General features: G+C 40.5%; 1 protein-coding gene across 5 annotated transcripts in view; it reads left to right on the top strand.

Moving 5' to 3' along the window:
• LOC144679143 (la-related protein 1B-like) overlaps window positions 1–18298 on the top strand; it is a 102978-nt gene that overhangs the window by 31880 nt on the left and 52800 nt on the right. For all 5 annotated transcript variants that reach the window (XR_013576257.1, XM_078539525.1, XM_078539507.1 and 2 more), the window contains 4 exons: window positions 5015–5074; window positions 6504–6684; window positions 16251–16394; window positions 17987–18142. Coding sequence is in view for 4 of the 5 variants with exons in the window: in XM_078539525.1 (XP_078395651.1) it covers window positions 5015–5074; window positions 6504–6684; window positions 16251–16394; window positions 17987–18142 (541 nt within the window). In the remaining variant the exon portion in view is untranslated. The remainder of the gene's footprint in view (window positions 1–5014; window positions 5075–6503; window positions 6685–16250; window positions 16395–17986; window positions 18143–18298) is intronic.

Raw genomic sequence — 18298 nt, 5'->3', positions numbered from 1 at the left:
CTAGACAGACCAAGAAAGTTCCATGTTTCTCCCATAAGGGGAGGCGATGGCGGAATGGTATTGTCGCTGGTAATCCAGAAGTGATGGCACAGTGATATACAGTCAGGAGAGAGTTGCCCTGGGACTCCTTAACATCGACTGCAGGCCCCATGAAGTATCATGGCATCAGGTGAAACATGAGCAAGGAAACCTGCTGCTGATTACCTTGTACCAACCTCCTCCAGCTGATGATTCCATGCTCCTCCATGTTGAAAACCATTTGGAGGAAGCACTGAGGGTGGCAAGGGCACAGAATGTGCTCTGGGTGGGGGTTTCAATGTCCATCACCAAGAGGTGGCTCAGTAGCAACACTACTGACTGAGCTGGCCGAGTCCTAAATGACACAGCTGCTAGACAAGGTCTGTGGCAGTTGGTGAGGGAACCAACAAGAGGGGAAAACATACTTGACCTCATCCTCACCACTCTGCCTGCTGCAGATGCATCTGTCCATAACAGTATCGGTAGAAATGACCACTGCACAGTTGCTGTGGAGACAAAGTCTTGCCTTCACATTGAGGATGACCTCCATTGTGTTGTGTGCCATTACCATTGTGCTAAATGGGATAGATTTCGAACAGATTTAGCCATTTGAGACTGGGCATCCATGAGGTGCTGTGGGCCATCAGCAGCAGGAGAATTGTACTTGAGCACAAACTGTAACCTCATGGCCCAGCATATCCCCCACTCTACCATTGCTATCAAGCCAGGGGATCAGCCCTAGTTCAATGAAGAGTGTAGGAAGGTATGCCAGGAGCAGCATCAGGAATACCTAAAAATGAGGCATCAACCTGGTGAAGCTATAACACAGGCCTACTTGTGTGCCAAACGGCATAAGCAGCAAGTGATAGACAGAGCTAAGCCATCCCACAATCAACGGATCAAATTTAGCTGTGAAGCACATCCAGTCGTGAATGTTGGTGGACAATTAAACAACTCACTGGAGGAGGCTCCACAAATATCCCCATCCTCAATGAAGGAGGATCTCAGCACATCAGTGCAAAAGATGAGGCTGAAGCATTTGCTACAATTTTCAGCCAGAAGTGCCAAGTGGATGATCCATCTCTACCTCCTCCTCCGGAGGTCCCCAGCATCACAGATGCCAGTCTTCAGCCAATTCAATTCACTCCACGTGATGTCAAGAAATGGCTGAAGGCACTGGACACTGCAAAGGCTATGGACCCTGACAATAGTACTAGTCCAGAACTTGCTGTGCCCCCTAGCCAATCTGTTCCAGTACAGCTACATCACGGGCATCTACCCGGCTATGTGGAAAATTGCCCAGGCATGTCCTCTACACACAAAGGACAAATCCAACCTGGCCAATTACCGCCCCATCAGTCTACTCTTGATCATCAGTAAAGCAATGGAAGGGGTCATCAACAGTGCTATCAAGCAGCACTTGCTTAGTAATCACCTGCTCACTGATGCCCAGTTTGGGTTCTGCCAGGGCCACTCAGCTCCTGACCTCATTGCAGCCTTGGCTCAAACATGGACAAAAGAGCTGAACTCCCGAGGTGAGATGAGAATGACTGTCCTTGACATCAAGGCCGCACTTGACTGAGTGTGGAATCAAGGAGCCCTAGCAAAACTGGAGTCAATGGGAATCGTGGAAAAATCTCCACTGTGCTAGGTATGACTCCAACCAAAGGAAGATGGTTGTGGTTGTTGGAGGTCAGTCATCTCAGTCCCAGGACATCACTGCAGGAGTTCCTCAGGGTAGTGTCCCAGGCCGGCCCAACCATTTTCAGCTGCATCATCAATGACCGACCTTCCATCATAAGGTCAGAAGTGGGGTGTTTGCTGCTGATTGTGCAATGTTGAGCACCATTTGTGCAATGTTGAGCACCATTCGTGACTCCTCAGATACCGAAGCAGTCCATGCCCAAATGCAGCAAGAACTGGACAATATCCAGGCATGGGCTGCCAAGTAACATTCGCACCACAAGTGTCAGGCAATGACCATCTCCAATAAGAGAGAATCCAACCATCGCTCCTTGATGTTCAATGGCATTACCATCACTGCCCCAATATTAACATCGTGGGGGTTACCATTGACCAGAAATTGAACTGAGCTAACCATATAAACACTGTGACTACAAGAGCAGGTCAGAGACTAGGAATTCTGCAGAGAGTAATGCACCACCTAACTCCCCAAAACCTTTCCCCATTTACAAGGCACAAGTCAGGAGTGTGATGAAATACTCCACTTGCCTGGATGGGTGCAGCTGCAACAACACTCAAGAAGTGCAACACCATCCAGGACAAAACCCGCTTGAATGGCACCCTTTCCACAAATATTCACCCTCCACCACCAAACGGTATCTCATTGAGGGGTTGGTAAAAGGGAGGAGAAAAAATCTGAACTACCTGTGAACACCGCTCTTTTGATGAAATTTGTACCCTGTGAGCTTGTAATATTTCCTCTTACTAGTTTATGTATAATACTTGGTCTGAATTGCACACTTTGCTCCTCTCCCATCTCTTACAGGCCTCTGCTCTGCATAGCACATAGATCAGAGGCTTTCGGGCGAAAGCTGCTGAGCTTTAGAACCAAATGAAAAAAGTCACCTAAAGCTATTATTTGTGGAAAGTATCCATGGATTTTGGCTTGATGTTATTCTCCCACCCCTCTCTTCAAAGGAAACTCTGTGTGCTATTGTCTGCTGTCTGGGTCCTCACTATAAGAATAGCCGATTACAGTGAGCTGCAGGATAATTGTGACAGTGCTATCTTATTCAAGCCCTGAGTCACTTTTCGATGAGTCATCAGGTTTCTGGCATCCCAAGAATCCTTGACTTTGAAGGCTTACAACAACAAACGGAAGCAATTTGTGCATTTGTTGCTGCTAGCACATAAATTTATGTACTGCTTGCCTTGAAAAACTAATGAACACTGATCAAGAAATAGGAAAGAAGTTGTTGAAGGACACTGCTTAAAGAAATAAGTTTGGACAAAACGTTTGAAAGGAGGGGGTAATTTAGAGATTTTCGATGGGAACCCCATAATGTGAAGGGTTAGTGGCTGAAGGATTTGTCATCGGTAGAATGGAAAAGGTGGCAGGCATAAACCACAATTGGAGGATGTATTTTAAGAAATAGTGTTTAAGATTGCAAAGCTAATGTAGTGAAGCCTTGGAGGGCTTTTAGATGAGAGATTTTTAAAGGCAACCACAGGGACACTGGGGTGATGAGCATGGGGGACTTTGTGCAGCATATGCACACTTGATTCTATTCAGCAGTGACCTGTTTGCAATTTTATCATATTCACAAAACCTATTCGATCAACAGAAGCAACTAATATTTATATTGCGCCTTTAACTTAAAAACATTTCTCCCTGTTTCAGACGAGCACAACCAAAATTTGACACTGAGCTGAAGGAGGAGATATTGGGATAGATTGCCAAAAGCTTTGTTAAAATCTATCTCTTTTAATAATTGTCTAGGAGGAGAGAGGGAGGTGGAGAGGTTTAGGAAAGGGATTTCAGAGTTTAGAGCCAAGATGACTGAATACACAAATGGTGCAGTGAAAGGAGCGGGGATTGCACAAGAGGCCAGAGTTGGAGGAACATAGTTCTTGGAGTATGTAAGGCTGTAGGAGGTTACAGAAATAGAGATGGGTGAGACCATGGAACAATGTAAAAAAAAAATCTATATATGATCAAGGACGAGAACTTGAAAATCAGGCTGTTGGTGAATCAGGATCCTGTGTAGGTCAGTAAGCACAGGGTGATGGATAAGCAAAACTTAGTGTGTGTTATAATACATGTGCCAGAGTTGCCTTGAAGTCTTCCTAACTTCTTCCTATGTTGTCATTTACACCAAGTCCAGTTCACCCATCACCCCTGTGCCCACTAATCTATGTTGGCTCCTGTTAAGCAATGTCTGGATTTTAAAATTCTCATTTTATGTTTCCATATCCCTCCATGGCCTTACCTCTCTCTATGTCAGTAATTTCTACCATCAGGATATCTGCACCACCTCTAATTCTGGCCTCTTGAGCATCCTTGATTTTAATTGCTCCACCTTTGGTGGCCGCACGTTCAGATGCCTAGGCCCATATGCCCTGGAATTCCTTTCCTCTACCTCTCTACTTCGCTTTCCTCCTTGAAGACACTGAATCTGCGACCAAGCTTTTGGCCAGCTGCCCCAATATCTCTCTATGCAACTTGGTGTCCAATTTTGCTTTGTAATGATCCAGTAAAGCACCTTGGAATGCGAGGACAGTCACAGAGGTATTGATGAATGGATGCAATTAGGGATTTAATGTTGAGAATCCACACTGTTGCAGTTTTATCCATCAGCTGCCATTGCTGGAATGACATTTTAGGAGGTACCCCCATAATATGTCAGTTTTTTATAAAAGGAGCCTGATGTTGCAACTGCATGCTCTTCAAGTTACCTAAGTTCTTGAAGTTAATAAATATCAGCAACTTTTAAACCTGTGATTTATTTTACACCTTGTCATGAAACGATCATTAAATGCCTCATCTCATTTGCATATAGTTAGGGTGGCGCAGAGGAGATTACCAAAATGATACAGGGGCTGAGGGATTTCAGTTATATGGAAAGATGGGATTGTTCTGCTTAGAGCTGAAAATGTTGAGGGGAAATTTAAGGAGTGTTCAAAATCATGAAGGGTTTTGACAGAGTAAATTAAAGATAAACTCTTTCCAGGAGGTTCGATAATCACAGGGGAGATGAGAATTTTTTTACGAGTGATGATCTGGAAAAAATTTTTTGCAAGTGATGATCTGGAAAAAGGGGGTGGAAAAGGTAGGTTCAATAGTAACTTGTCAAAGAGAATTGGATATATGCTTGGAATGCAGATTTTTTTGTGGTAAATGAACAGGGGCCTGGGTTTAATCAGATGGCTCTTTCAGAGAGCCAGAACAGGTCCAATGGCATCTTCTGTGCTGTAAGATTGTGTGTTAAGTCTGTTGAATTTTTGAATGATATACTTTTTCTTCCTATTTTAGGCAAGTGACTTTAGTGACATCACAAACTGGCCTACTCCAGGGGAAATCGCTAATAAAGAGGTATGTTACTATGCAGTGCACTTGCTTTTATATTGAAATGATTCCCCCAATATGAAACGAGGTGCAACACTGCCTTTTAAATGGTTTCTCTAGTGAAGAATTAATCTTTTAATTCAATCTGTATCTGAGATTATAAAAGGTTTCTCTGTTTGCATTCAAACTATTTCCCCAAAAGCACACTTGTTATCCAATAGGGGAAATTACCTTGTCATGTAACAACAATAAATATTTATGTAGCACCTTTAATGTAATGAGCCCTCAGGCGCACCACGGGCATTATAAATCAATGTATGACACCAAACTACACAAGGAGATATTTGGTCAGATGACTAAAAGCTTGGTCAAAGAGGTAGGTTTTAAGAATTGTCTTAAAGGAGGAAAGCGAGGCAGGGAGGTGTAGAGTGGGAGTTCAAGAGTTTTGGCTAAGGCAGTTGAAGGCACAGCCACAAATGGTGGAACAATTATGATTGGAAGTGCATAAGAGGCCAGAATTAGAGGCTCACAGATATTTCTGAGGCATTGGGTCGAAGGAGATTGCAGAGATGGGGAGGGACTTGAAAATGAGAATGAGAATTTTAAAATCAAGACATTGCTTGTAGATCAGCGAGCGCAGGATAGGGGAACGGGACTTGGTGCGAGCTAAGACAGGGGCATCAGAGTTTTGGATGACCTCAAGTTTATGGAGCATAGAATGTGGGAGACCAGCCAGGAGTGCTTTGGAATGCAGTCCTTTAAGATACACCTACTCTGTGCACTGACCACTATCTTTTCCTTTCCACTAAAGGTTTATAACAACATTCTGATCATATTTTTCCACCTGTCATTGATGGCAAAGGCTTGTTTTCTATATAGAAGAAGTTTCAACATGTTGATCACTAGCTCAGAATGTCTGAAGGAGTTTCTTCTGTGACCCACAAATATATACCATGGGGAAAACACTGATCTATTTCCCCCATCTACTCCAGCATATTAAGTGGAACTTTGTTTTAAACTCTTGTCTTTTTGTAAAACTTAACTTCCGCCTTGTTATCTTGTGCCTGAGCCCTTTGCCATAAGAATTTAAACTTTCAATTGACTAACATCAATAACTTTGAAGAGAGTTCCAGATTCGCATTATCCTTTGTGCAAAGCCACCATGACCGAGCTATAATTTTAATGCTAATGCTTGACTCCCACACCAGAGGAATTGGTAATTAGTTTCTCTCTCTATTCTACATATTGTGCTATTCAAGTTTGAATTTCTCTGGCTGAATTTGGCCCAAAGATTGAATTTACCAGTATACCCTTGCTACATAGCTGCTTTTAGATGGTTTTAACTTAGAATACATGGGATAATCACTGGATTTTTGGATAGTTGATTTGAAAGGTTATACTGTATTGAAATGTGCAATTCTGAATATTAGTTTTTGAATCTCTTTCATTTTTATAGCACCATAACATCATGAACCAACCAAACAAAAAGCCTCTGAATAAAAATAAGAAAAAAGACAAGACTGAAAAGAAAGACAACAGTGAAAGCAAAGAAAACCGAGAAACACAGCAAAATGATGACGAGGAAAAGTCAACCATTGAAGATGAATCCCAGGGATCTTCACAAAAGGGGAAGAAAGGTAGCATGCTTTGTACAGAAACTCCTAAGGGTTATATTGTGATCCTTTCCTGCATCCTAGCTAACCTTCTCCAAATCTGAGGTTCACAAGCATGATAATGCAGAAAAACAAATACATTTAAATGAAAAAAAGTTGGAAATATTCCATGACAGGCAACATCTATGGAAAGAGAAAAAGTTAGCATTTCAAATCTATGACTTTTCGTCAGAACTTTAAAAGTTAAAGATGTAACATGTTTTTAGCAAGTATAGAGACAGGGAAAAGGCAGAAAGAACAAAAGGGAATGTCTGACAGAGTGGAAGGCAGGAGAGGTTACATTCCTGGCCTGAGTATTTTCAGCATTTCATTTGTTTCAGATTTCCACCTTTGGCAGTATTTTGCTTTTTTATTACTTCATATAATATTCAACTTGGAGTCAAATAGCTCCAACAGTGTTGTGATCACACTTGCACCTTACAGACATTGCTGTGGGTCCTTAGAAGAAATGTGAAAGCAGACTTAAATGGGGCTTTAAAAGTTAATTGTTATATTTTTAAACCATCAAAGGTGTGACTTAGCTTGATAGGAGAACCTTAACAAAATCACCTTGTCTCTAATCCCTGTGAAAAGTTTAGCAGTGCATATGGATAAATTAAGAGTTTCTGCATCATTCCAGTCTGCATTCAGATAGCAGTTTTCAGTTTAGTTTCTTTCAGTTCATTTCCATAAGTAAACCAGCCAAACAGTAAGGTCACAATTTACACTACAAACTCATGATCTTGCCCATAATGGTAACTGAGGCATAAATACATTTTCTTCATATGTTTCCCCCCCCCAATATGGTTGATGGCTGGGTTTCTTATAAGCAGCTCTTATTTCCGGGCAAGTGTTTTCTTCAGATGCAAGTAACTACAAATTGACCAAATTCTTCTTGCTGGTAGGCATTTTTTAATAATCTTGATAATACTTTAATGGCTTATGTATTTGCATAGTGCTGTTATTTAACTGATTTCCTAAAATTTTAAATGAAAACAAAATGGAGACCATTATGATATTGCTACCGGGGTTGGATGTTTAAACAAATCCACAAGTCATGTATTTACAGTACTACTTAAAAAATGGTTTTTCTGAAATATAGACTTAAATTTTTTTTTCTCCAATGATGGCCAGTAATAGAACTTGCACTTTGTAGTTTTATTTGTGGCCTCGGGATGCCTCAAAAGTGCTTCACAGCCAGTGAAGTACTATGAAATGTAGTTATTATTTTAATGTAGGAGAACATGGCAGCCAGCTTGCACACAGCAAGGTCCCACAAGTAGCAGTGAGATAATCTTGTTTCTCAGTGTTGATTTAAGGGTTAAATGTTTTCCAAGGCACCACCTGCAACCCCCACTCCTTCTCAGATCGTGCCATAGGATCGTTTACATCTATTTGAGAGAGTAGGCAAAGCCTTGGTTTAATATTTCATCCGAAAGACAGTACTTTCAACTCTAGCACCCTCGCGCTATTGCACTGAAGTGTTGCCCTAGATTACAGGCTTAATTCTCTAGAATGGGGCTTGAGCAACTGCACCTTCCCCCTCCCCCCTCCCTCGCCACCCACAGCCCTTTTGAGAACTTGAGTACTTGCATACCTTTTGAGAACTTCAGTACATTAAGAATGCTGAGGAAGCAAGCTTTAGAATCATTGCGGGTATATTCCCAGTACAAGTGTTTAATGTTGAGAGACAAAGGCTGCCTTTCCTGGTTTGATGCATCATTTCTGTATTGTGGGGGTTTTGTTCTCCTTGCTTGCTGTTCTTTCTGATTGTACTTTTTTTTAGACAAAATTATTTTTTTCACATCCTTTTAGAATATTCAAAGTTTTATCCACAGTATTATGTGCTTTGCAGTGCCTGAAATCAAAGCATCACTTTGTATGTTTGTGCAAGCAACCCTATTGATAGGTAGAACTTCTTATGCTGCAGTTAGTCATCTGTTGGTTTTCAAGGTTCTACTGGAATTCATTGTCAAGTTTGGGTTAAAATGTGCTGGCACTGACAAACACGGCATCAAACGGAGATTGCTTGGTGGTATTACGTTTTAAAGTCACTGAATAGATAGCAATTTCCGGGGGCATGCTCCTACTCACAAAGTTCAACTTAACAAACGCTCCATGTTGCCTGAAGGGTAGGTTAGACAGCAGCTGGGGAGTTGGGCCTTCAACCTCAACGGATTAATCAGAGTCAGTCTTTGTGGAATCATGCAATACAGAAGGCCTGTCATGTCATTCAATAATTCAACAGACTTAACATCAGAACCTTACAGCAGAGTAGGAGGTACCTGTGCCAGCTCTTGGGATTTTCCAATTAGTCCCACTCTCCTGCTCTTTCCCCATAGCCCTGCAAGTAGTTATTTTTTTAATGTGTATCTAATTCCTTGGATATACATTCAAAAGTTATTTTTGAAACTGCTTCTACCTCCCTTTCAGGCAATGCATTTCAGATGCAGCGGCCTGAATAAAAAGAAAACTCTCCTCATCTTCCCTGTGGTTGCTGACATTTCCTGCAAGATAAATTGTCCAACTCTATAAAAACCTTTATACATTTTCATCACCTAAATTAAATCTCCCCTTAACATTTCAATTCTAAGGACCACAACCTCAGTTTCTCTAGTCTCTGCACATAACTGGAGACCCCCATCCCTATACCATTCTAGTTAATTCTCTCTGCAGAGTCTCCAAAGCCTTGGAAACATTATTCCACCTGAGGCCTAACAATTGATTTACAAATTTCTTTGCATTTGCACTCTAAGCCTCTTATTTATAAAGCACAGAGTCCTCTATACTTCAATGGCCTCATTAATTTGACCTGCCACCAACAAACCTAAACCTCCAGGTCTCTCTGTTTTAGCGCCCTTCTACAATACACCACTCCACACTTCATGGCATTAAATTTAGTGTCTCCTGCCAATGCAAAATTGCCATCTGCACATGCACACTGGTCCAGGCAGATGTCACTCTGCTGCATTCAAAACATGGGTTTTTTAGGCAGGAAATGTATGCATCTTAACATCTTCAGGACCAGCTCCCCCTCCTAATATTGCATGATTGTCAAAGAACCATCATTAATAATTCACAAAAGAGACCAGCAAAATATTGCCGATGCTGCAACTTGGAAACAGAAAACTCTAGAGGCATTCAACGCAAGATGCTGCCTGAGTGTCTCCAAGATTTTCTGTTCATTAGTTTGCTGCTTTAAATTATCCACTTCTGCATTAAAATGGTGCAAAACGTTTGTTTTCTTTGACACTGAATTAATTTCAGTCTAGCAGTGTCAGATCTATGAAGTCCTGTTCTGCTGTCAGTCTGATAACAATGTGCTCATGGCTGCATGTGTCTGCAAAACAGCAAGCATGGCAGAGAAACAGTTGAATTGCGCATGCACAGCGTTGTCAGCAAACGCAGCCTTAAATTTAATCTGCCAGGTGTGTGTTCTTGAAGCTTGCGACAGTCCTCCTTGCTGTTTACTACATTTCCAAGTTTCATGTCATCTGCAAAAAAATTTTGAAATTATGTCACTAATACCCAAGCCCTAGTCCTTTAATATGTATTGAAAAGAAGGATGGTCCAAATACTGACCCCCGGGAGACACCACTGTATACTCCTCTCCAATCTGAAACACACATCCATCACTACCACCTGCTTTCTATCTCATAGCCAATTTTGTAGCTACGCTGCCGCCACCCTTTTAATCCCATGGGCTTGATTTTCACTGACAAATTTATATTGTAGCACTTAAACACCTTTGAAAACCCACATACAGATTCTTTATTAACCTTTTTCTTTACTTAATCGGAGAACTCGAGCAGGTTTGACTGACATGATTTGCCTTTAACAAATCCATGTTGGCTCTCATTTATTAACCTTCAAGTGACAATGTTGTCCTCTTATTGTCTCTAGATATTTCCCCATTGCCACATTAGCCTGACTGGTCTGTAGTTAACAGGTTTATTTGACTCCCTTTTTTTTGAACAAGGATGCAACGTTTTTCTTTTGTTTTTCAACTTTTTATTTTGGAGGTGACTGGTCTTCACTCCAAATGCAGAAGGTTGAATTTTATCCTCAGGAGCCATTTACAGTTCTCTGTAACTGAGCAAATTGAAGAGCTTAGGATAGAAATTTCCTTCTAGTACTTGCTTTGGTCATGTTGCAAAACTCAGGCTGAATTTCAAGTAACAGACACAGCTTTCAGCTTCTTTCAAAGTGAAAGCTCTCCAATCCAGTTGTTTTAAGCTTGTTGACAAGATCTGAATGAGACGTCGTCTTCCTTGGGAAGATTCTTATGATCAATCTAGTAGCTCAATTTGGGTTTTTTCAGATCAAGATTTTACATTTTTTATTGCTGAAGTATAAATTGAAAACATGTTGCCCAAATTGGAGGAAATATTGATAGTGAGTAGATCTGGAAAATTAGCATCAGATAGATGACTCACACTTTCACATAGCAAACAACCCTCCTTCCCTTGCCGAGATTGTAACTGTTTGCTGACGTGCTGACCTGGCCCTGAGCTTGCTTGGTAACTACATTTGCCCTGATCCCCCTAGGCAATAAAATGGGGATCAACACCACACCCAAAAATGTATTTAAAAGAATCTTTCTTGGTTTTACTGCTGCCCACCATCCCCCTCTGTTTCCTCTTGTTCTTGCACTTAATTCCTCCACTCCCTCTTGCATGTGCTTGTATTCCTGCAAGGATTACTTATTAGGAATCAGAAATAGGATATTCAGGTGTAGCCCCATCTTTACTCCTAAGTGAGAATTTGAGGCAGCGTTAACAAATTTTTACTTCCCTGGTGATATCTGACAAGCAGAGGCTAGGGGCTAGACATGGAATTAGCATATTATGTATGGTTAGTATCACACTATATGATGCATTTACCTACTGAGCCATCTAGCAATGGGAGTAACAAAAACCAATGTTAAGAGAGGGTACTGTGCACTCACAAAAATTTTTCAAAATTTCTACTTTCTAATTTGCAACGGTCAAAGCAAATAAAGGAAGACTAGTTGTCGTAGGCTGGTTATGGCGGTCATGGTTTCTTTTGCAGAAATTTTGCTGTGGAGCTGCTGGCACCTCTAGCAGACAGGGATATGAACTTGGCCATTATGAATAAACAGAACACGTTCAAATTTTTTTGCAGATGACAAATCAGACAAATGAAATTCAAATTGCTCTCCCCTTCTTCCCAGACTAAATACCATTGGAATCACTTTTGCACCTTATTTACAGGTGAAGTTTTGGAGAGCAGGGGAAGGAGGGGATCTAGGTTTAAATTCAAGATGATTGGTAAATAGTGAATCGGGACATGCTCAGCCTGACAGCTGGTGAGGAATTTTTCTGTTTCTTCTATGAAAAGATGAAATGTTACTACTGTGTCACCTTCTGTTCAGCCAGTTTCCTAACCAGGTTAATAATTTCCCTTCCCTTCCATGAGCTTCAACTTTAGTTTCTTATGAGAGGCTTTGAGACTTTATCAAGTGCCTTCTGGAAGTCTGTATGTAGTAACATCCATATACAACCATGATAAGATATTCGGCATAGGAATAAAACACACGCAAATCAGTGCCTATCGTGTATCTTTATTCATTGTTGTTAATTGCACAATCATTATTATTTCATAGTTTTATTTTAATGTTTTGTTCTAATCATTGCAGCAATCAATATTTCTGGAAAAATGGCTTTCCAGCCAAAGTTCACCAAGTTTAAAAAAATCAGTAACAAATTGCAGATAGACATTCGTGCTTTCTGGAAAGAGATTTTTTTTTCTCTCTCACCATTTAGCCTTCCAGTTGGTGTCATACACTTCTCTCCAGGTACATTCTGCTATAGCCTCCTGCTGAAACAGAATTTCCAAGATTCTGAAAGCTGTGTGAACATAAATTGCATTGAAGTTATGCAGCCCATTGTAATGGCTTTTATTGGGATCTGGGTGATTCATCCAACCTGTAGTGGATGACACAAATATTACTTTGCATTATTTACTACTTGGCACACCATAAACTTCAAAATAAAGCCCTCTTCTAAACCATGCTGAGCTTAGATTATTTCATGCGATAATAACTCATTCTATATTTGTTGATAATCTGTTTTAGTCAACAGTTCCGTCATGGAGATTATTCTGATTCCCCTCCTTTACCCAGAGTGGTAAGAATGGATAGATTGAGGCAAATGGCATAGGTGCATTTAAAACAAAAATACAAATTAGGAGCAAGAGAAGGCCACTCTGCCTCTCGAGCCTGCTCTGCCATTCAATTAGATCATGGCTGATCTGATTGTAACCTCAATTGCACATTTCCAACTAACCCCGCCCCCCCAATAACCTTTCACCCCCTTGCTTATCAATAATCCGAGCTCTGCCTTAAAAATATTCAAAGACTCTGCTTCCGCTGCTTTTTGAGGAAGAGTTCTCCAAAGACTCATGACCTTCCGAGAAAAAAATTCTCCTCACCTCTGTCTTAAATGGGCAGCCCCTTATTTTTAAACAGTGACCCTTAGTTCTAGATTCTCCCACAAGAGGAAACATCCTCTCCACATCCATCCTGTCAAGACCCCTCAGGATCTTTATATGTTTCAATCAAGTCGCCTAATGCCCTGTATAACTGAAGCATAACTTCCCTACTTTTGTATTTAATTTCCCTCGCAATGAATGATAACATTCGATTAGCTTTCCTAATTATTTGCTGTACCTGCATAATAACCTTTTGCATTTCATGCACTAGGACACCCAGAACGCTCTATCTCGAAGCTCTGCAATCTCTCACCAATTAGTTAATTTTTTAATTCTTCCTGACAAAATGGACGATTTCAGTGTTTAAAAATAAGGGGTCGCCCATTGAGGCCAAGATGAGGAGAAATATTTTCTCTCAGAAGATCGTGGGTCTTTGGAATTCTCTTCCTCAAAGGGTGGTGGAGGCGGAGTCTTTGGATGTTTTTGAGGCAGAGGTAGATGGATTCTTGATAAGCAGAGGGGTGAAAGGTTATCGAAGTTGGGCAGGAATGTGGAGTTGAGGTTACAATCGGATCGACCTTGTTCAATGGCTGAGCAGCTCATGGGGCTGAATAGTCTACTCCTGCTCCTACTTTGTATGTTCGTTTGCCTACTCACTTAACCTACCTATATTCCTTTGTAACCTCCTTATATTCTCTTCGCAAATTACTTTCCTACCTATCTTTGTGTTGTCAGCAAATTTAGCAACCATTACTTTGGTCCCTTCATCCAAGTCATTCATATAAATTGCAAAAAGTTGAGGCCCCAGCACTGATTCCTGTGGCACATCACTTGTTAAAATATTCCACAATAACCTTAGATGTGGCACCTTATTAAATGTCTTCTGGAAATCTAAGTACAATACATCCACCAATTTCATCTTTGTCCAGAGCACATGTTACTACTTCAAAGAACTCCAATAAATTAAATTAGATTAAATATGATTTCCCTCTCTCAAAACCAAGTTGACTCTCCTTGATTACCTTGAATTGTTCTAAGAGCCCTGCTATAACATCTATAATAATAGATTCTAACATTTTCCCTATGACAGATGTTAAGCTAACTGACCTGTAGCTTCCCGCTTTCTGTCTCCCTCACTTTTTTTGAATAAAGGAGTTACATTTGCTATTTTCCAATTTAATGGAACATTCTCCCAATCTAAGGAATTTTAGAAAATTAAAACCAACGCATCAACTATCTCACCAACCACTTCTAAGACCTTAAGATGAAGCTCATCAGGACCAGGGACTTGTCAGCCTGCAGCTCCAACAATTTTCTCAGTACCACTTCCCTGGTGATAATTTCTCCCCCCCCGCCATTTACAGCTATTTCTGGGATATTACTTGCATCCCCTGTAGTGAAGACTGATGCAAAGTACTGGATCATGTACCTGAACCCACTTCTACCACACTAATCTTTTGATCCATGGATTAATTTCCTGCCCTCATAACCTCTGTGCCCCTTACCTGCCTCACTCTCAGTCACACTCTCCTCTCCCTGACTGCTGACTAAATCAGAAGACCCAATCCTAAGGGGTGTGATTGCCTCCTGGTACAAAGTATCCAGGTAACTTACCCTCCCCTGATGCAGCGCAGTGTCTGCAGCTCGGCCTTCAGCTCAATGACTCTGAGCCAAAGCTCCTCCAACTCCAAACACTGCAGACGTGTTTGCCTTTGATCACAGGCATCCAGGAATACCCACATGCTGCAACCACGACACATCACCTGTCCCGCCATCTTGATGTGTTTTGATGAACTACTTAATTATTTTAGTCAATTAATTACTTTCCATTTTATGTATTTTATTAACTTTACCAGTTTGTATTCTATTTTAAACCTTAGGAATAGAATAAACCTTAACCACGTGCCAGATACTTGCCAAACAGCTAGCTTCTTCCTCTGTAGTATAGTAAGAGCCAATTCCTACAGCGTGACAAAGTTAGAAAAAGGAAAGGAGCACCTCCTTCCCTACTTCTTCACCTAACTCCCTTTATGACCCAACTCCCAGCACTTCTGTTCAAGGTCGCATTAAAAGTCATCCTATTTATATGCCCTGAAACTAAAGAGTTAGCTCAGCACCAGGTACAGAAAAACCAGTTTAAGCTAGTTTCCTCTATATCGCTGCTTAAGCCTGGATGAAGTTTAGAATTTTTAAATAGTAAATTTCAGTTCGAAGTTAAACATTAAATACAAACAAAATTAGATTTTTAGAAAGAGATTAAGATTCCCTCGTTCATCCAACTCTCAGTGCCCTTGTTCAAAGTTGCACTTCAGTGTTTTAGGAAACTATGTACAGTCATGAGAAAGAAGCAAATATGCTGATGGGGTGAGACGAATAGGGTGGGAGGAACATGGACCACGAACACTGGGATGGACTGTTTTGTGCAGTTAATTCTTTTACAGTTGATCCAAGATGCATAATTTTTTTTGTACTGCCAGCAAATGACTATAAATCCATTATAAGAATAAGTATTCTCTGCCTTGCTTGTTATCTAATTTAGAACCTATTGTGTGTCATTTGAAATAAAACAAACTATGCTTCATGGATAAAGCTAAAATGACCAGTAGATTAACAGAAACTATTTTTCTTTGTGTCTCTGATCTTATAAAAAACGTAGTTGTACAGTTCAGAGCTGTACAATGGCCTGCTGTCAGTGGGCTATAATTTTTTTTTTTTAAGTGATTCATTTGTAGAAAGTGGTGGTACTTCGCTGATAGTCCACTGGTATAAAATAATGATCAATGGATCATTTTTTAAACTCCTTTTGCATTTCTTTGTGACTTGGGAAGTCAAATAATTCAACTTCTTGCTATTCGTGTACCTATTTCTGTTCATGGTTTTCATATTTTTGAGTCTAATTCCTTTTCAGAGATCGTGGCTCAAGTAGAAAACCATTAGTTATGTTTGGGAGAAAATATTTTGGTTTAGATGTTCAGATCAAAAGACTTTTTTAAATAATTTCCCCGTTTTAGAACGTTTGGCTCCTATAAAATCACATTGAAGGATATTCCAATGTAAGCACACACAATTACTTCTATTTTGTTTTAAAAACATTTTAGCGAACAAGCATAAATGGGTTCCATTACACCTAGAAGACGTGAAACAAGATGGTCAAGAAAGGCCTAGCTCACGTAACAGTTCACGATCTCAGTCCGATACGACACGATCGCTACAAAACAACAAAAGAAATGATTATTCAAGAAGTAAGTGACCTAAATATTTTTTTTAAGCACAATGCAGTTTTTGATGCTTGCTTAAATATACCCAGGATTGTTTTATATAGAACCTTGACAATCAGCTGATTGCGAAGGACATGAGTGCATATCTTTGCTTTCCTTGTCTCTTGGATATCAGCAATTAGAAGATGTGCATTTTCTAATTGTCGGCAAAGCACAGGTAATACTTCGTCTCAATATTCAACTTGTCTTTATAACATGGGCTCAGATATGGATAAGTAAAAATGCACAGCACCTTTTTGGAGTTTAAAGCACAGTGCAACAGTATTACTGTTGTTATCTATACAAACTAATTTATTCATTCTACGCACTTCTTAAAAAATCCGCTATAAATTTTGCTTCAGTAAAGCATCTGGAATTTATTCTCTTTTTTCTTCAAAGAATTCTGAAGAACAGCTGAGCAGAATCACTAGAAGCTGAAGAAAAATATCCAGCAGTTCAGTTAACTGGTATTGATTTGTCCTGGGAAATTGTGCAGTTTGAGCATATGTACAATCTCCATTCAGCTAATAATGACAGTCCTTCTTAATAACATTGCACCTTGTTGGAGAGATTAAGGCTTTAAAAACTTGTATGAAGATACTAAAATACATTAAATTCAATGGTCACTTTCTATTATGAAAAATATAGTTAAATTTTGTGCTTTTGTTCAAATTGTTACCATGGACATTAAGAACATTTAGAGAGGAAAACAATTTTTCCAAAATACTTTTTTTTCCCAGAGAATTTGCTGAGTAATTTATTGAGAAATAAGATTATACAGCATCATGTGGTATTGCAGGGAAATGTTACAGGCTGGTGATCAGGTGATCGTTGGCAGCATTAGAGTGGAAACTACATGACTCAACATAAAAACTGAATAGCAATGTGTGGACCTCTTTTACATTGGCGCTTCTATTGGAAATGTTTATATAGCAATTTTGATTAAAGCAAATTACCCATGTAAGAGTTTCACTGGATTGTATCTAGACCTGATAATTTGCGTTTGAGCAGATTTTCAGCAACCAGACTGACAAAGTACAGACAAAATGGACAGAACATTCCTAGTCCCGTGGAGATATCTTTGGTGGGACCGGAAGTAAAATGTGAAAATGTAGGATCAGCTCCTTAACACATTCCTGTCTCCTAGTGATCTTGCCTGAGGCACAGTCAAACTAGCCACCATCTACCCCCAAGCAGCAACTAAGTGCTCACCTGGGAGCAAATTGGTGAAGTTGTCAGGTTTTTCCCAGATTCTGAAGAGCTGGGAGGTTAGCAGCAGCAATAGGCAGCTTTCCAGTGGCAGATGGGAGGGGCATTGAAACCTCCTCTGATCCCTGGAGGGCTATAAAATTAAACAAAAGAAAACAATTGCACCCATAAGCCTCACTCTGGAGAGGTTTCATTTCCACCCTGATGGCTCTGAGGTTTCTGAGACACCGTCGCACTCCCCTGTGTGCTTCAGCAGTATTCACCTCTGCTGGTGGGTCTGCATTGCGCCCGGTTACAAGTGGACAAAATTTCAGAGCACTTTTCTTAGGAACTGCACTTGAATAACACAGAGACTCATTTTTGTAAAGGTTGGCGCCGAGATGACAAGCGTGATAGAGACAGAAGAGATGATGCCGATGAAGTTGGCAGTGTTAGAAGTGAAGGCAGCGGCGTGCGAGGAAGTTTCAGAGGCCGAGGTAGAGGTCGGGGTCGCGGAAGAGGACGTGGCAGGGGAAACTCGCGAGGTAAGTGAACAGTATTGGTTTACCAATCCCATCGACAGTAAGTCCATTTACAACTTAAAATACTGGACACCCAGGTAAGCACATGGCATCAGCAGGTAAAGAAGGAATGTGTCGGAGATGCACATCATCCCAGGATATTTGGCTAATCCATTGCCC

The sequence above is a fragment of the Cetorhinus maximus genome, chromosome 1, assembly GCF_964194155.1.
Source record: "Cetorhinus maximus chromosome 1, sCetMax3.hap1.1, whole genome shotgun sequence".
In the NCBI taxonomy this organism is placed as follows: domain Eukaryota; kingdom Metazoa; phylum Chordata; class Chondrichthyes; order Lamniformes; family Cetorhinidae; genus Cetorhinus; species Cetorhinus maximus.
This window is presented reverse-complemented; position numbering and strand designations above follow the sequence as displayed.